The sequence below is a fragment of the Carassius carassius genome, chromosome 33 (assembly GCF_963082965.1).
Source record: "Carassius carassius chromosome 33, fCarCar2.1, whole genome shotgun sequence".
Lineage (NCBI taxonomy): Eukaryota > Metazoa > Chordata > Actinopteri > Cypriniformes > Cyprinidae > Carassius > Carassius carassius.
Window position 1 is genome coordinate 9,253,207 of NC_081787.1, and position 20,353 is coordinate 9,273,559.

The following is a 20,353-nucleotide window of genomic DNA, read 5'->3' on the forward strand; positions in this document are numbered from 1 at the left end:
AGGCATATTCAGACCGTCGGTCGCAAAGATGGCGGCGCAAAGCTACAGTGACGTCATGTGAATCGAATGAATAGTTTACTTTCACGCACATTATTTTCCATTCTATATTTAATTCTACAGTATACTTTTTATATTTTATTCTTATATATTTATTATTTACTTTTATTGCATTCTTTCATAGCTATATTTATGTATATTTATATCTGTGTTGTATTCTTTAATAATTTCACTGTCCACAGAGCAGACCTGACTCACATTTCACTTCTTATTATGTATGCTCTATATAATTGTGTATGTGACAAATAAAAATCTTGAATCTTGAATCTATATATAATCTCTCTCTCTCTCTCTCTCTCTCTCTCTCTCTCTATATATATATATATATATATATATATATATATATATATATATATATATATATTATTATTTTATTATTTTTATTTTTTTTTTTTTAAGGGAGTGATTCTTTTTTTATACCTACTGTACATTATGGTAGAGAGAAGTCGTGGCCTCATGGTTAGAGATTCGACTCGTAATCCAAAGGTTCTGGGTTCGTGTCTTAGGCCAGCAGGAATTGTAGGTGGGGGAGTGAATATACAGCGCTCTCTCCACCCTCAGTACCACAACTGAGGTGCCTTTGAGCAAGGCACTGAACCCCTAACTGCTCCCTGGGCACCGCATTATAATTGGCTGCCCACTGCTGTGTGTGTGTGTGTTCACAGTGTTTGTGTGTACTTTGGATGGGTTAAATGCAGAGCACGAAAATCTGAGTATGGGTCACCATACTTGGCTGTATGTCACTTTCACTTCACTTCACTTAATAGGCACATTACTAGGATTGAATTGTCCAGTTTAAAAAAAATTCAAAATAAAATAAAAATATTTTATATATACTGTATGCACAATACATTCAACTTTTAATATGTTAAATGTTCTTGAAAGAATGCTCTAACACGTTGCGTTCTAACACCAGTTCTAACAATTCGGAATTAAAATTTTTATTTTTGGGTGAACTATCCCTTTAAGAAATTATTCTAATTATACAGATTTGGTGCTCAATAAACATGATTGAAACAATATTGAAAACACTTGTGCTGCTTTTTATTTAAAAAGTATTAAAATAAAAAATACAAAAATCTTCCTGACACCAGACCTTTGAAATTAATGATGCTGTTTCACACACACACAAAACAAAGTATTGTAGGAAGGATATCGGTAAGTCATTCAGTGTTTATTCAGTGAGGGATTTATCAGACTTATTCAAACTCTAAAGTTTGTGAGTTTTTATGAGCTCAAAACTTTTTCTTGTTGTGATTTTGTGGTTTGTGGGTTTGTGTTTATTTTAATCATATTTAAATCAGACAGCTAATGTAACATTAACAAATGATTTATTTTGCCGTGGCATTGAAGATTTGGCAGCGGTGGAGTGCCACTGATGAAAAGCAGAGCACGAAACAAGGCTATCAGATGTTGATGCATACACATCATTATAGGCTATGTTTGTCATCATAAAATTTAGAGTTCAGTTAACCGCAGTTCACTTAGACTTGACTTTGTGTGGTTCTTTCCATCATAGTCCATCATTGAAGACATTAATTTCATACAAGTGCAGGAACTGTTCCAATGACAGCCTTCTAAATCAGTGAAGCTATTAGGATTTTAATGGCAGCTTATTAAATTACAGCTTTTGTAACATACAAAACCTTGTATCTGCAGCAAAGAAATAGCATAGCTATAACTGCAGTTTCCATGATGATGAAAATAGTGATATGTCAATGAAAAGTTTAACTTTAAAATGATCAATAGGTCAGACATTTTAATATCCCTTTTAAAAAAGACTCTGCTACTTTTTTTTACTACCTGAGGTTTTGTTCACAGCTTACTCTGAAAGTTTTCAGCAAGGTTATTGTTTTTATATTTCATCATCTCATATCTTATCTCTCTTTCCCTATAGGCACTTCCTGCTTAAGACTGCAACAGGGACCACGTCTCTCTTCACTGCTCCCAATCCGGGATATACTATGGCGACCGGGGCTGTCTACTCTCCACCAGCTCGTCCCTTAACCCGCAACACACTATCAAGAGGTGCATTCAAATTTAACAAGTCACCCAAACGGTGTTCATGGAAATGCACCGCTCTCAGTGCTGTAAGCGTGGCCGCCCTGCTGTCAGTTCTGCTCTTCTACTGTATAGGTAACTGTGTGTGTGTGTGTGTGTGTGTGTGTTTGTGTGTGTTTGTGTGTGTGTTTGCACACCCTTATGTGACCATGAGGTACTCAGGTGCGAGCTATTTTATCCAGCCTGTCCTTATAAGAGATAGTGAAATAGCTCATCAGGTGGAGATTTTTCCTTCCTCAACCTTCATCTGTGGCCAAAACACCTGGTGCTCTGCTCTAAATAGTCCCCTACAGTATCTCTAGGAAGTCACATATACACAGATACACTGGAAAAAAGACAGTTTAGTAATTAGTATCTGGAGCAAAGCAAAAGCTGCACGAACTGATCCTATTTTCCACACGACAATCTATATTCACTCTTTTAGCCCAGAGAAACATTATAACCTCCGTTTTTTTATTCTCTCAGTTTTTAACATTGTTTCCCCACTGTGAGCTATTTGCCGCAGTTGGAGGCTCCTCCTCCCCTGCTGAATTCCTGTTCGAAAAAACATTCATGTCTCCAAAGGTCAAACCAAGAGGAAGAGAGGTGTGTGAAGTGCTGCCTCCTCACCAAGCTACCTCGCTGTTTTGAACTTCCGACAATTTTAGACCCCCCCCCCCCTTTTTTTTTTCTTTTTAATCACTGGATTCTAATTCCATTTTCTCTGCAATAAATGTTTTCAGTGACACACATAAGACTAATCTGGAGTATACTCAAAACAGTTTGCATCAAGGCCCCATGCAGCGATAATTCAAAGAACATGTTTTCAGACAGAAATATATATATTTTGCACTATTTAGAGCCGATTCTTATGTTCAAAACATGCGTAACTTTTTGAACTTACGTTCAAAACATGCGTAAAGGAGACTGCACATCACCTTCCAGAGTGGCTTTCAGCCGCTTTTAAACTTTATCCTTTTGCAAATGAGAATGTCTCATGACATGTTATGTGCTTGCTGTTTCATCATCTTAATTGCCTTCTCTTGCAGCGATGCATATACTTGGGCTGAACTGGAAACTGAAGGATATGGATAATCATGCCTTTGATAATGGACGAGCCAAACCAGTGACGTCCCCGACCAACACTGTGACTGCAATTTCCGCAGATGGTAACATTTCTAGGCTGAAATTAAAGGACTGCATTTACACATACCTATGAGATCGTTTAGATACATCATATTATACTGTATAGATTGCAGATATTTCTATTTCTATTTTGCAGTTATTAAGTCCTATATTCATTTATAGTGTAGTGTTTTCTTTTCAAATCCTTTCTTGTTCTTTCAGTGCAATATATTACCATTTTTTGAATTTGAATGACATATTAAGTGGTTATTGTGAGATAAATACAATTTGCGAAACAGTATAAAGCTTCAACTGCAATACACAGTTGTGAGAAATAAAGTCGCAAATGTTAATGATGTCACACAAGGAAAAATGGTCATAATTGAAAGATATAGTCGAATTGTGAGATTACAGGAAACAATGTTGCAATTTAGAGACTTAAAGTCTTATTATGCGGTAGAAATGTGCAAATGTGAGATATAAAGGACAGCTAACCACATTTGTCCATTCAGTTATACAACAGTTGTTTTTCTCAATCCAGTCAATTCCAAATGGATAAAATAAGTGAAAAGGGCCATGAATGTTGTTTCTTGTTGACTTTAAAGATTTCTAAAGTACTACAGAGAATCACTAGTGATAGCATCTTTCACTGAAGTGTGACAGTCTCCAAAGAATAGCACCCACTGTGTTAGGTTTGGCTTAATTACCATTTTTAGAAAATATCTGTTTGAAGTAAGTCGATAAAAGACCATTCCCTCACTCTCAGTTAGAGTCTGCCATGCTATATTGTTTTCTTCTAATTGACTTACTGCCTCTTTCTGAAGTGTGCTATAAAGATGTTTGCCTGTGTTGTATAAACTCTGTCAGCTGTCATCTGAGAGTATGAAAGAGCGTGGCAAATGCCTACTGCAAGTTTTAGGGTAATGTTTGACATTAAGAGGCTCTCGTCAAGAAAACCACTGAAGAAACGATTTATCTCTGAACATATAGAGAGAAATATAAAAAATTATTTTAATGTAATTTTCTTTTTAAATGTAGACTTGAAAGAAAACCCTTAGTTTCATCCAGCTGTTGGCCCTGGCTAAAATGAAACTGTCTTGACTGGACTGATTGGCATTAGTATGTGAATAAAATTTTGGCAAACAAATAATAAATTAAAAATTAAATATGCATGATTGCACAGCAATAAACCATACTAACCATACTTAATATCTAACTGCATATTTAAGTCTAATTAGTGAACTGTGAAATATCAAATATTATAACAAAACAATTGTGGATTCAGTGTAAAATTAATCACAAAGGCAAAAAAATATATATACCTTTAGTCAATATTGTTTTAATATGTCTCTGCTCACAGGAAGGATAGGAGTGATGGTGCAGTATAACTCCACGTTGGACACAGGGCAGGTAGAGTTGGGTCAGCAGGTAGCACATGCCGTTCCACCAGGAGTTTTCTGGAGGTCCAGACTTCTCATTGAACAACCCCACTTTCTCAAGTTTAATATTTCCATTCGGAAAAATGCTCTGATTGGAGTCTATGGGAGGAGGGGACTTCCACCCTCACACACCCAGGTAATGCAATATCAAAGACTTTTTGTTTAATTGTCTCAAATAAGTCACAAGTGGCTAAATTAGTTCATTATTAAGTTATTTAAAAAGAAGGACAGTTGACTTTTTTAATCTTCCAGAATGAATTAATTAGCTTCATTATTTGGTGTTTATTAAACCACAGATAAAACTGTTGTCTGTCAAGTATCCAATACTCCTGTTGACAGAAGCTATTAAATATAAAAACAAGAGTTGTGGGAATCAGGCGTTCAAAGCTATTCACCAGAAAGAACAAATCCTACTTTAATCAAAACAAACTGCTCCAACAGAAAGACATCTCTCTGTCTCAGTGATTGGCTGGCTGTTTAACACTCACAGCTGTCAATAAAAGCAGCAGCTTTCGTAAGTGCTGAGGAAAAATGTCCAACTTATTGTAGATGTTCAATCAATGTGTCCCCAAAGCCATCACAATAAACTAAAGCAAGCTTATTGAGTGCTGCCATGTGTCTTCTTATTGCTTTTGGTAGCTGACCAGTAGGAAATCGATTGGAGAAACTTTAATTTAGAGTCTTCAGTGAATATGTCTATCTATTTATTTTAATGTTCTGCTTGAAGTATGTGAATAACACACTCTGTGATGCCAAATGCCAAAGTGATGCCATCTGAATAATATAGCGGTCAAGGTAATTGTGTTTGTTTCAGTACGACTTTGTGGAGCTTCTAGATGGCAGTAGGCTCATCTCACGAGAGCGTGTTCAGTTGGATCCGGAGCTCAGGGACCAACTGGAGAATCTGGTCAGCGTTCAGCAGGCAGGCTTTATTCAGTACCTGCATACCGGTGTGTGGCACCTGGCATTTTATAATGACGGCCACACCGTAGAGCCTGTCTCATACAGCACCATAGTACTAGGTGAGCTAGCACATGTAAAACAACCATATAACAGATTTGTTTTTGTTTGTGCACCACAGAGAGTGGCTGGTTATTTTGTGTTTCCTGCTTATTTATGCATCAAAGATGAAAATGTAATTTCATACCCAACATTGTGCAATGTGATGCTTGACAGAGCAATTCTGGTGTTTTAACAAGCTTTTATAGGTACTTTCAGATGGCATTTTTATATTTCTGTCTTGCACCCAAGTGCCTGAGATAGCGCAGCAGTGATAATGAGGCGTGCAGAAGCATGCCTTGAGATGTTGCCTAATCAATAAGTTTAAATCTGCTGCTATCTCTTTTTGTCAGGCCAGGGAATATGGAGGCCAAAAGACTAAATCTGTAAGCCTTCAGCTCTGAGCTGTTAGTTTTTATCTTTTAAATATGATTTTTTTATGTTATGCGGTCATGATGAGGAACTGTTTTTATTTACAGCAATAAAGGAAAGAAAAGTACTTGCTTTTTCAGTATTTATACATTTATTTATCAAGTGGGAATTCGGTATTAGGCCACTTCCATAGAGACTGCAATTCTTGACACAAATATGAAACAGTGTAAAAATGCAGTTAATACACCACAGATAAAATTTAATTGTATTATCTGGCCTTCTTTGTGCAGAGTCGGTGATGGAATGCCCACACAATTGCTATGGCAATGGTGAATGTGTCTCAGGCACATGCAATTGCTTCCCAGGATTCCTTGGGCCATATTGCTCGAGAGGTATGTGTGGTCTTCTAATGATAATTTTCACTGTCAGGATGAATCTCACGAAACCTGTGTAGAACCTCTCCATCCATCTATCCATACATACATAAGAATTACAATATAAAATAAAACAAAGTTTAAATAGTAAGATTCTGGTACTGTATTTAGGTTGTAGGTCTTGAAATAACTGTCTGGAAGGATTACTTTTATTATTGTATTACAGTAATGAGAATCTAATGATCATTGAAATGAATGGAAATTACACAGCATCCTGGATATGTTTTGTGAGATTCTCCTGTCTGTGCTAAATTTTCTTTCCCTTTGTTAGCGGCGTGTCCAGTGCTGTGCAGTGGAAATGGCCAGTACAATGGCGGGCGCTGTCAGTGCTACAGTGGATGGAAAGGAATTGAGTGTGACGTGCCGAGTGGTCAATGTATGGATGCCCAGTGTGGGGGTCGGGGCTTGTGTGTTACAGGCTCCTGCATATGTAACCCTGGCTTCAAAGGTGACAACTGTGACCAAGGTAACTGGACAGTTTTTAGCAGCTATGCGAAGAAAAAACACATTGTAGTGGAGGAGAGCACTTTTTCAGCACCACTGAGCAGCTAATTACATGGATGAGTGTTCCGACTTAAAGACTGGTTTTTGTTGTGATAAATTACCCACACCATTTAGCAGCATCCACTGACTGAAATGGATGAATGTTTCTTTTGTTTTTTTTTTCTCCTGTTCTCTATGGGTAAAACCAATTGAGTCTATTGATCCACATTCAATAGGCTTGGGAATTAACTCTTTAGATGTCTATGTTCGGGTCACTTGAACAGTGTTGTAATTGTCATTGAACTGAATGAGTAACTCACCCTGAGGTCGAGAAGAGAGGGAAAGACCTGGTGAGTTGCCTGAAAAGAGAGATTTGCAAGCAATAGATTGTTTAAAAATCAAATGCAAATACATTTTTCTTATGCTACAGTTTTTCTATATATTTGCACAAAACAGCAAAAAAAGTCTTAACCTTAGTAATAACCAAATTACAATGAATAATGTAGCGCAGTGGTCACACTAAGTTGATTACCATTTAAAACCTACAAATAGGTCTGACAATTGCACTTTGTTATCTTCTTGATATGTGTGTTTTTCAAAACAGCTTGAGGCTTTTATATGAACTGTTGACTTTAACAGAGATTTAGGATTCACACTTACATAACACTTACTTACATCACCTTACACACTTAAATACTCACAGCACCGTATCAGTGTATCTATTGGCAGCAGCAAGTTCCTGTACTTGCATTGCAGCAGTAGCAGCAATAATCTACAACAATAGCAATAACCAACAGCAGCAGCAGCATAGCAGATCTATTCCACCAAGACCAAATACATTTAAATTGTCATATCCATTACCATGCTAACATCTTCAGATAGTTGTCATGATAGAACTTTCATTATATGGACAAAAACAATTCTAAAAATTCTGAAAAATTTCCTCTTTTGTGTTTTAAATGATTTAAAGTGACACTGAGTGAATGGTGACCAAATTTTCAGACTCAAGCAACAGTGTTTTGAACAGTGCAATTTGAAAGTGAAAAAAGTGAAAGTGACGTGACATTCAGCCAAGTATGGTGACCCATACTCAGAATTCGTGCTCTGCATTTAACCCATCCGAAGTGCACACACACAGAGCAGTGAACACACACACACCCGGAGCAGTGGGCAGCCATTTATGCTGCGGCGCCCGGGGAGCAGTTGGGGGTTCGATGCCTTGCTCAAGGGCACCTAAGTCGTGGTATTGAGGGTGGAGAGAGCACTGTACATGCACTGCCCCCACCCACAATTCCTGCCAGCCCGAGACTCGAACTCACAACCCTTTGATTGGGAGTACGACTTTCTAACCATTAGGCCACGACTTCCATTCCCAATTTAACACCTACAGTGATGCAACAACATGATAGATGTCAAATTCACCAAAACTGCAGTCTCAAGAAGTAGTGCTGCAAAATAAATTAGTACCTCTGTCCCGGTCTCAACAAGAACTGTTAATCATGTTTCCTATGACAGTAATTTATGGCCAGTGACAAAATCTGGAGCCTTGAAAAAAAAAATCTCATGGGATCAGAGAAGCCATCTATAACTTGTTTCTGATACCTGCATGGGTTTACTTTTTGGGAAAGCCAAATGATACCTTAAACCAACATTGTCTTTTGCTGCAAAACTCGATTTGTCATGGCATGTGTTTCCTTCTCATGTGCATAATTTAGTCCATAGCTTGCGCTACATGATCATGGAACTGCATGGCATGAATATAAAAGGCAATTTACTGTATCAGACATATCCCATGGTGCAGACATTGTTCCCTCGTGATGTTCTATATTCCATGATAGTAATACCTCAAATAGAGTGATTTCTTGAATAATGGAAATAAGCTAAAATGGCATATCTAAGCATCATTGAATCTTTATACATTAAGATGTTCTGGACTGGAGTCTTGTAAAAAAGAAATATAGACTTTTCTTTTTGAAAATGGTGAGGTGTGATATCATTATCAGAAGGACCATTTAAAAAAAAAAAAAAAAAACTGGTCTGTTATTGTGGCGAAATTTCCACACCCCAAATTGTGACGCTGAACGAAACGAACTGTGATTGGTTGTTTGACATGTCGGTCAAATGGCCTCATGGGCAGGCCTTGGCCAATGAAAACTGCCATGGATTCCAGGCCTTCAGCCGTCAGTCTGAAGACTATTGAATCATTGGCTTGGCTTTATAGGTAACATTTTCTTTGGCAAAATTTAACAAAACACACAACATTATAGCCTATAATCTAAAATATAACATGATATTAACTTCTTATTTACCGAACTGTTGTTTAAAATCATATTTGCATTTGTGCTATTCTGAACAAAAACAGAACTCGTTTGATACTGCCCTCGCTGCTTGTATTATATAATGCTTAACATATTGTATAAACATGAAACAAAAACATACATTCAGAGGCATTTTTTGTCCAATATCTTACATTTTAAGGGCACATAACTGCATTTTATAGGATCACGCGGTGAGTTTTTTCCCTGCATCCTGTTTGTCAACTCAACAGTCAACTGTATGAAATGTAAGATGACGTATAGTTCTGGGGCGGGGCCAATGCGTTAATTGTGTTAAAATATTTTAATTGGGTTATTTTTCCGTAACTAATTAATTAACTTAAAGCACTAAAGGGACAGCCCTAATAATAATATTACTTTTTAATGCATTTTTATCAAATAAATGCATTCTTGGTGAACAAAATATAAAAAAAATATATATTATTGACTTACCAACATCAAACTTTTGTTCAAGCAAAACATTTCATATGAAGACATTGTTAGTTTTCAAATGATTGGTTAAAAGTCATTTTAAAAAATGCGATGGTAATTCTATGAAAAAGGTCTGAAAATGTTGTTGTTTTCCACAGTGGACTGTGTGAACTCATCCTGTTCAGGCCATGGCTCCTGTCTCCATGGTCAGTGCCAATGTAACTCAGGCTGGACCGGATCAAACTGTGAGACACAGCTCTCTATGTGTCCAGAACACTGTGATGTCAACTGGACTGGTCCTGACTGCTCTACAGGTACTACTGATTCAATGATTATGTAATACAGTATATGGTTTGATTTGGCATCGGAAGGCTATTAGAAAACCTCAAGACAGATTTTTTTTTTTGTCGGAATTTTGCACCCCACTGTAGGTAACTGAATCATTACTATTCAAAATGTTCTGTGCTCTGACATGCTGCCCACAATGTGTGCTGTTAGGTTTCTAGTTTGATTAGCCTGTTGTGAGTAACCTTTCATTTCCTGTGGCCATGACACACATGCTGCACGCTAATCTTACAGTAGTTCCCCTTGTGATGCCTGTAAAGTAATCGGTGAAAAGAAAAAGAAATGTAGTTGTCAGGCTGTTTCTTCAGAGAATGTTGTGGGAATTATGCCATCATAAGTGCCTGTGGTTTTGTAGTTAGGGAATTTGTGAAATGTAAATGTGAAAGTAAAACAATAAATGTGCTGCTGCAGTTATCAAAACGTGTTATAGTACAAAAAAAATATCACCGCAGATTCAATATTATGTGCTCTGTTACAGTATGAAAGAAAAAAATCTTCTGTTCATATGTGATCTAAAGTTAGATTAACACTTACGCTACTGATGTGGTGCTTAAGAAATATTTAGCATTATTCTTAATGTTGAAAATAATTGCTTAATAATTTTGTGAAAACTGTGACATTTACATTTAATCATTTAGCAGACGCTTTTATCCAAAGTGACTTACCACTTACAACTGTCATTTTCCTTAATGATATATGAATATCTTTGATCAACAGAAAATTCAAAAGATCAGTACTTATTTGAAATAGAGATCTTTTGTAACATTAACATTATGTCTTTACTGTCAGTTTTGATCGATATAATCCTGTTGCTGAATGAAAGTATTTTTTTTCTAAATAAATAAAATAAAATAAAAAATACTCACCCAAACTTTTGAATGGTAGTGTATATTTATTTACTTTTATATTCATGTACAAATTGTAGTAATTTTGTAAGGCTTCTATTTAATATCAGTTGAATTTAAGTAGGATTTTCATTATCAATGAAATATAACAATGCTGCTATACAGAAATGTTCTAGCTTTTAGCTTTTACTGAATATAACATTTGGTTAAGATGTAGTAAAGACATGACTTTCATCTGGATGTTTGTGAGCTTAACATCGACCCACTTCTATCTCTGGCCATGGGAGCAATAGGAGTCCACTTGCTTGCACAGTTGGGGTTTTGTCTCTTCATTACCTCCACTGTTCCACCTCAATTAAATAAACTTTAATTAATGGGTGTTTGGTGTGGATCGACCCACCTCCCGCTGGAACCTGGAAGTGCTAAAAACAGATAAACACCTTGTCGCTAATGAAAAATTGATTACATCGACTGGTAAAAAAAAAAAAAAAAAAAAAGTTTAATGAATCAACCAACCCTTCACCTTTTTAGAGAAATGTTAAATTCCAGAGAGCCAGCACGACCTAATCAGACCCTCCCAAGGTCTTGTGACCGAAGAAAACACTCTTGAGAGGGACAGCAAAAGGGATCCCCTGTACAAACACCAGAGAGACATTCACACAATCTTAGCTTTTATCTGTTATTTATTTGTCATTATTTGACTTTCTTCCCACTCTAAAAGGTGCTTATCAAAGGAATATCTTAATGGAAGACCAATTCTGTACTTACCTGAAAGGTTGCCTCGGGCAGCGATGGAGAACTTTGAAAAAGTCACAGGTGTAATTTCTCTGCAATGATAAATTGGCTTCAGCATGGCCTTATAAAATCAAAATTGCCCCTGGCGGTGTTATTCAGAGGATTTTAGGAGTGGTTTAGGTGATAGTTCTAAGAACATAATGATTAGTTGAGATGAAGGTGGATGGGGCCATGCCAGGTCTAAGTTGACCTTGTTATCTAGAATCAGGCGTGTTTAGATGCACAGTGCTGCCTGGTTTCAGCCTTGAACCCAAATCTCTTCCAATAGCTCGATCACTAATTCAAGACAGACAATATCTGAATTGAGTTAACATACATGCTGAAAAACCTGAGATTTCAAGTTATTGCACATATTTACTTAACTTTACTGTATCAACAACAGAAGAAAATGATTAGTTGAAATGAAGGTGGATGGGGGCAATCCAAGTCTAAGCTTCTCTCATTATCTGTAATCAGACACATGGTACTACACATTGCTGTCTGGTTGCAGCATGTCTGTAAACCGGATCTCTAGCCTTAATACTTTTATATCTGAATCTCTAGCTCAATGCAGACAATGCCTGATTTATATGAATTTATGCAGAAAATACATACCGGAAATTGAAATGCCTTGTGCTGTCTGACCCATACAGATGTAATCTTACAATCTTGTCTTGACCTGTGGGTTGTTTTAATACATGTTGATCGGTGTTGGACTGGAAACAGACATGCAGATGTAATTCTACAGCGTGCATGTTAATTCATTTAGATTAATAGTTTACAGCCCACTGGGAAATTTTAAGGTGATGGTAAATTGAATGTATATTATAAACTCAGTAATGAAGCTGCTGAAGCACCATCTAAGGACCCAAGTCTTCCTAATTTGAGATGTCTCTCTAGAATGTTTGCTGACACTTGCAGAATATGGTTATGCCTTATGGAAGTAATTATCTATTAAATATACCCTCCAAACTCTCTTTGGCATGTATCCATATTATTAAATTCAAATGATTAAAAAATAAGCAAAATAAAAAACCCTCTTGTTGTAATTATATTAAAATAACTTTTTTTTCCTCCTAGACAAAATAGAGTGAATGATATACAAAGATTATTTTTTTAAGGTAAAAAAAAACATTACGATAAACACATAATCACAAACACAGTGTGATTCTGTAAAAGAGATGTTTGTCCTTGAAAATGTGTGTGAATGAGTGTGTGTGTGTGTGTGTGTGTGTGTGTGTGTGTGTGTGTGTGTGTGTGTGTGTTTGTGTGAATGCATTTGTTGATGGATGCTCTGGAGAGCTCCAGGGATGTTATCAGACACAGCTTACAGGATGACAAGTTCAGAGCCATTGTGCATTGGCTTTACCACAAAACTATCAAAGGATTACTGCCAATTTGTTCCCCAACATTCAAACATAATCCAGAAGTGAGAACTAGAGTGCCAAAGATGCATTTTAGTCATAGCAGTTATAATTCAGCATTTGTTTTGCCAACGCAGATGAGACAACATGTAGATCAGGTATCTTCAACATGGGATCAGCAAAAGTACTTCATGGGTCCACAAATTATTGATCTCAAATTATTTTTTGTGGAAAAAAAATTATAATTATGTTAACAAAAATAGAATATTAAGTTAAATTCAACTAAAACTCAAATGACACAGATCGTTTACCCAGGAAATTTTGTCATCATTTATCACCTTTACATTGTTCCAAACCTGTATGAATTTCTTTCTTTTGTTGAACCTAAATTAATATATTTTGAAGGTTTTTGGAAACAAACAGTTGTCAGTAATCACTGACTTCTATAGTATGGGAAAAACATTATGTAAGTCAATGGCTACCAGCAATTGCTGAGATACCAGCGTTCTTCAAAATATATTCCTACATGAGTAAACGATGAAAGAATTTTAATTTTAGGGTGCACTACCCTTTTAGGAAGCTACAATTCGGCTAAATTATTAATTGTCTATCCCACATTAAAATGCATTAAATAGAATTAAAATTGAATGTGCAAGTATTTGAATCAGTACATCCATAATGATTCATTTAATGACATATATTATTATATTAATGCAAGCTACTGTATGTGACTTTATACAAAACATGCTTTGTTTCTATAGCTGTTTTCTAAACTACATGTTTTGACTTGTATTCCTGTACGCTTGTATTTTGAGTTAAACACAATGCTGTTTGTTTCAGAAATGTGCACAACGGAGTGCAGTCCTCGCGGTGTGTGTGTTGGAGGTGTGTGTCGGTGTGCGGACGGCTGGTCAGGGGCAGGGTGTGAACAGGAGGAGTGTCAGGCACACTGTGGGGAGCATGGTGTGTGTCGAAAGGGGAAGTGTGAGTGTCACCAAGGTTGGACGGGAGAAAACTGCAATATCGGTGAGCTCACCCTGTTGTGAATCTTGTGTATTATTATAGTAGCTTTAAAATGTATCCTATTCAGTGTTCTCGGAGTATAAACTTGGAAATATCACAAATAAAATTGTGTTTTACAGGTCAGTAAAAAGTAATGGAAATCAATAAAATGGAAAAGCCCAGATTTCTATACTGAATATACAGTACGGTTAAAACATTTGGGGCCAGTAAGGTTTTTTTTTTTCTAGCAAGGATGCATTAAATCTTTTCATTCATCAAAGGGTCTATATAAATACTTGGGCTGGGCAAGTTAACACTATTATCGCAGTAACACATTAATTGAAAAACGCCGACAATTATTTTATTGCACGTTTACGCAGTTTTTTATTATTATGAAAGTCCGTTGCTCACTGGCTCTGAATACACATACAGACATTCACAAACCACTGTCCACTGTTATTTTTAACAAAATGCAACAAGCTTGTTATCATGACTTTATAAGTTGGAAATAGGAAGTTTTCGATAGCATGTGAAGACAACAGAGAAGGATTCTTGCTCAACACAGTAGAATTAATCGTTTTGTTAACTTTGGTTTATTATTTTGAGTCGTATGGGAAACGGTAAAACATGTCCCTCTCACAATATATTGCTTTACAGAACTAGCGCTTTTGCCGCTCAGAAATATTCACACAATCATGCAGCTCGTATCAGAAGATCTGCGCTCCTGCTCGGTTAGCGCTCAAACTCACTGATCTATATATATATATATATATATATATATATATAGTACAGACCAAAAGTTTGGACACACCTTCTCATTCAAAGAGTTTTCTTTATTTTCATGACTATGAAAATTGTAGATTCACACTGAAGGCATCAAAACTATGAATTAACACATGTGGAATTATATATCGAATTATATACATAACAAAAAAGTGTGAAACAACTGAAAATATGTCATATTCTAGGTTCTTCAAAGTAGCCACCTTTTGCTTTGATTACTGCTTTGCACACTCTTGGCATTCTCTTGATGAGCTTCAAGAGGTAGTCACCTGAAATGGTCTTCCAACAGTCTTGAAGGAGTTCCCCGAGAGATGCTTAGCAATTGTTGGCCCTTTTGCCTTCTGTCTGCGGTCCAGCTCACCCCTAAACCATCTCGATTGTGTTCAGGTCCGGTGACTGTGGAGGCCAGGTCATCTGGCGCAGCACCCCATCACTCTCCTTCTTGGTCAAATAGCCCTTGATGCCTTCAGTGTGACTCTACAATTTTCATAGTCATGAAAATAAAGAAAACTCTTTGAATGAGAAGGTGTGTCCAAACTTTTGGTCTGTACTGTAAATATATCTGAACCGTGCTCTTGCCCACCTCTTCCAAAAGAGCCAGGGACTGCTAAACAGTCTGCTAACAATCACACTAGTCAAACGAACCAGGCTTTGGAAGTCAAATGTGCTCTGGCACAGTTAAGATTACCTAGTGTGAGCACACCCTAATTATTCTCCTGCATCCCGCACACCCGAGTCTCTACCCGCCCATCAAGTGTTGTCCAGCACTGCATTCTGCTGTGATGGGTGCCGCGATCGTGCAGGTCTCTAATAGAAAGTTGCCTGTTATAATGTTATGATCGAGGCTCAAACTATAAAATATTTTCTATAAAAACGTTAATGTCCTGTCATTGACAAATGGCTTGTTTTATATTTAATTTAATTACATTACTGTTATTAAGTTGAGATTTAGGCTACAATAAATATTTTAACTGCTACTATGGAACACTGCTGTAAAAAGCACCTTATTTGTTTAAAGTGTTTGCAAACCAAATGTTATTACACTTTTGTTTATATAGCAGTAGGCCTACTTCTAAATGAAAAAGTGCACAATACACTACTTTTAAATGCATTTTTTGTTTTGTGCATAACAATGCAATTCATTGCGATTAATCATAGACAATAATGTGATTAATCACAATTACAAAATGTTAATCATTGACCAGCACTAATAAATACATATTAAGGTTTCCACAAAAATAAAGAACAGCAAATTTTCAACATTGATCATTCAAAATGTTTCTTGACCAGCAAATCAGCACAATGATTTCTGAAAGATCATGTGGCACTGATGCCTTTGCCTTCACAGGAATAAATTACATTTTAAAATATATTAAAGTTGAAAACATATATCTTAAATTCTATTAATATTTACAGTTAATGTATTTCTGATCCAATAAATGCAGTCTTGGTGATCTTAAGAGCATATTTAAATTTGACTGAGAACTCTCAGTTTGCAAGTTGGCTTAATAGGTACATTTATTGCATAGTTTGCATTGAACAAATTCATATTTTGCATCTGAATGACTTCTTACATTCTTTCCCTTTGATTCATTTTATCACCATAGCTCACTTTTTGGACAGCAAAATAAAAGGTACAGTGCTTACTTTCATCAACCATGTTTGGTTTCTGTGTGTTGTCTTAAATTTCTCTTCAATTAAATTTTCATTTAATGTAAATGTTTATGAAATTGAAAAGCAGATTCACAGATTCACATACCTTGGTTCTTCAAAAAAAAGAAAAAAAGAAAAATCGAAAGCATTTGTGCCTTCCTCTAATCGGGCTCTTCAGCATTACAATGCAAATATCATGAAATGTCATATTTACTGAGGATAGGGTAAGCCGCAGCTGCATATTAGGTAGGTGTAACCAGCAGAGGCTGCCTGGACTGTCTATAAAAATGACATTAAATCACTGCAAACAACCCATGTTTAATTCTTTTCCCTGAATGTCTCTTCATGATAGCAGACTGGATAGGATATAGAGGTAAAGGTCATGCTGCCCTGAAGAGAGCATGTGGCTCTGACCCCTCTGTCTCTCAAGCATGACTTTCATTATGTCTATGTATCTTGTATTAATGTGTCCCCACGTGTTCAGTTTCAGGTTTCCTGTTTTATACAGTGTAACTGTAGGCATACAAAACACACACAAAATCATCAGTCAGTCCATGCACATATAAACATTTGCATTACCCAAATCCCCATTGTTGTACATCTCACTGTCTCTTAATGTAATACTTAGCAGCTGTTAAGCTCCTTAATTTAGCATTTCCTTTGCAGTTTCCTTTGACTTCACACATTCTGTAACAAAGGATATGATGGAGCACTTGTCTGATAAACCCTCACTGCACTTGTGCTGTGCAGCTCAGCATGCTGTTAATTTACATGGACACTACTAGATGTGTAATTTCATAGTATTTTTCATAAGAACGTTCTTTTAACTTTATAAACAGCTCAGATACCTTATGAATATTTTATTCTTCTTTTTTATTTAGCGAATAATTTTCCCAAGCTGGTATTTAGCCGAATATATTAACCTATTCCACTAGAAATGGAGAGCAGAAAATAATAAGTAATGAAAAGAATTTTTCGTTTTCTGCAATACTAAAGCGAATATTTTGTCAAGCTGTTTCATGTGAAATTACAGCTGTCCCCGAGTCCTGTCCGGTGTCTTTAAAATGTCAAGTTCCAAACGTTTGACTGACTAAAACATATTCACCGTGTTTTCCCCTGTATGTTCATTCAGTTCTCTATGGTGAGTTCTTCATCCTTGGCTGCTGATCGGTCAGTATGTATAACTGATGAATTTGTGCCGGCAGATAGCTGTCCAGGGCTGTGTAACAACAACGGCAGGTGCATACTGGACCAGAACGGATGGCACTGCCTCTGCCAGTCGGGATGGAGAGGGGTAGGGTGTGATGTTGCCATGGAAACCCTTTGCTCTGATGGCACGGACAACGAGGGAGGTGAGAAAATGACAAGAAGTTAGGGTGTAAATATTTGTTTTAATAGGATGGTGCTCCCACTTCTGTACTAACAAATGTCTACATAACTTTAAAACCACTGATTCTGTAATTCTAAAGTCCCTTGCTGTTGTTTTAGATGGCTTGGTGGACTGTATGGACCCAGACTGTTGCATTCACAGCGCCTGTCATGATCAGATGTATTGCCACGGGGCTCCAGATCCCAGCGCAATGCGATACCTCAGCTCACCTTCTCCAGACACTCAGGGCTTCTATCAGCGCGTCAGCTTTCTGGTAGCTCCAGGGAGCACACATACCCTACCAGGGGAAAACACATTCAACAGCAGGTTAGGAGATCTTGAACTGCTAAAGAACAATCAAATAGGTTTGGATATAGGAAGAGTAATAGGACCTGTTTTACAGTGAACTAAAAAATGTGGCTGGAAGGGATTCTTCACCCAAAAATGGATATTACCACAAAAGAAAACTCACATTTTTTTGTCATTGGACCACAATGTTGTTTTAGACAACACTGACGTTTATTGTAGAAAAAAACAAAACAAAAAAAAAAACATGTATCTTCAAAATATCTTCTTTTGCGTTCCTAAAGAGGTTTGCATAAATCATCTCAGAATTGCCATTTGTGAGTGGACTATCCCTTTAATACTTCCAGTATAGCTTAGAAAGCTGCATTTTATAGTTTATGACTTTTTAATAATGTTAAAACATATTTTATTGTAGCTTTAAAATTGCTAGTTTAACTGCTTTCAGAAATTAACATTATTTAAAAAAAATATTTTAAACATCAAAATTGTTTATATATATATATATATATAATATATATATATATATATATATATATATATATATATTCTAAGCTTCTCACTGAGATACATGGCTTAATATCCCGATAATGACTGTATTTCATGTTTTATTTATCAGTGGTATAACATATTAAAATGCATTATGCATAGAAAGTCCTTCTGGCTATGCAAGTAATTGTGATGCCGTTTGATGTGTTGCACAAAATTTTCCACAATCTTAAAGTGATTTTTGTACCATTTCATACAGTAACACATAGATCTAACAGCATGGGAAAATAGAGCAAGCCTCCCATACTCATACAAAAAAAAACTAAAAGGATTTCCTTTTTGATAGGAATTCAGAACTTCAGTTCCCTTTTTGAATCCTCCATGTTGTCATATCTAATTTCTGCTGTTTTCATATTGCAGATAGAAAAGCTATCCACTTTTGGTATGATTTGTACCAAAAGCTAATGTGCCATGTACTTTTACTAGGAAATTATTACTTTTTCAGTGAAAATATTGAGCTCCTCACCTTTGCAGCTCTTAAGTTTTGGAATCTCGAGTGAATATGTTCTTTGACCTTTGGTGTTTTTGGACAAATGTTAACAATATGAAAATTGCTGCTTGTCTTCACTTCCAGTCAAGGAAAACATGTTAGAATCTCTTGATATTTGGCTGATGAAGCTTTTGATTATGCCTTGATGAGGAAACTTCTCATCCCGCTCATGCGCCCTGAGGTTTCTTTTGTTCGCACAGTGAGAAATTATCACACAATTAGACTAAAGATACGAGATTGCAGGTCAGCCACTTAATGGTACTTGGTAAAATAATTTGTGCTGTAATTATGTCTGTTAAGATTATCAAAACAGAATGACAGAAGGTTAGGTGCAGTGTATTGAAACATTTTATAGTAGAAATGGGCATTTTTTATATAAACTCTATTAATTTTATGTATAAAATATCAAATTTAATGCTGCTTATTGTTTTTTTTTTCTTTTAACAAATATCCTGCTGATCTTAAAAAATTTGTTTTCATTCAGAGCCATATTCAGGTGTTTTTGTAAATGTGTTTGTGTTTCTTTAAAAGCTTGGTGTCCGTAGTGCGAGGACAGGTGGTGACCAGTGACGGCACTCCACTGATTGGGGTGAATGTGTCCCTTCTGCATTACCCCCAGCAGGGTTATACCATCACCAGACAGGATGGCATGTACGTACAGATATGTTTTACTCAGACACAGATGAGCACATACGTAAACACATAATTATGCTAATACCTATTCTTAAGATAGTCAGTGAGAAACCATTTTGCATAGTTTTATGCAAATTCCTATGTACATCTCACTGCTTCCCACAGTGAGTGAGAGTCAAGTCAAATCAACACAAACAGGCACATTCTCATCCCCATGTCAGTGTTACTGTCACTCAAAGGCAACACATTACAACTTGACCTATGAATGTCTTTTATGATCCTTTCATATATTATGATCACATTTGCATGTATTGTTTTTTGCATACCATAAAATCTCCACAAAATTATACTTGTATAGGTATACAAATTATTCAAATGATAATATATGTACAATATTAAATAAGTTACATAATATTTACATAATGTAACATTTAAATTGATTATTTAAGTTAAATGTATTTAGAATAAAATTTTATTCATCTAATTTAAACATTTTTAAAACCACATTTTGATTACAATATACATATTTTGATTAAACTGACATTTA

The 20,353-nt window shown here is 36.1% G+C and overlaps 1 protein-coding gene across 2 annotated transcripts in view; it reads left to right on the forward strand.

The window, feature by feature from the left end:
• The window catches only part of LOC132113698 (teneurin-3-like), a 126,375-nt gene that overhangs the window by 68,157 nt on the left and 37,865 nt on the right, over nucleotides 1-20,353 (forward strand). The window contains exons 5-17 of one of the 2 annotated variants that reach the window (XM_059521624.1): nucleotides 1,955-2,193; nucleotides 3,147-3,266; nucleotides 4,583-4,797; nucleotides 5,476-5,683; nucleotides 6,323-6,424; nucleotides 6,738-6,932; nucleotides 9,855-10,010; nucleotides 13,865-14,050; nucleotides 16,417-16,443; nucleotides 16,818-16,835; nucleotides 17,668-17,814; nucleotides 17,951-18,158; nucleotides 19,705-19,824. In XM_059521624.1, coding sequence (XP_059377607.1) covers nucleotides 1,955-2,193; nucleotides 3,147-3,266; nucleotides 4,583-4,797; nucleotides 5,476-5,683; nucleotides 6,323-6,424; nucleotides 6,738-6,932; nucleotides 9,855-10,010; nucleotides 13,865-14,050; nucleotides 16,417-16,443; nucleotides 16,818-16,835; nucleotides 17,668-17,814; nucleotides 17,951-18,158; nucleotides 19,705-19,824 — 1,941 coding nt within the window. The remainder of the gene's footprint in view (nucleotides 1-1,954; nucleotides 2,194-3,146; nucleotides 3,267-4,582; nucleotides 4,798-5,475; nucleotides 5,684-6,322; nucleotides 6,425-6,737; nucleotides 6,933-9,854; nucleotides 10,011-13,864; nucleotides 14,051-16,416; nucleotides 16,444-16,817; nucleotides 16,836-17,667; nucleotides 17,815-17,950; nucleotides 18,159-19,704; nucleotides 19,825-20,353) is intronic. The other variant, XM_059521625.1, reaches the window with a different exon arrangement.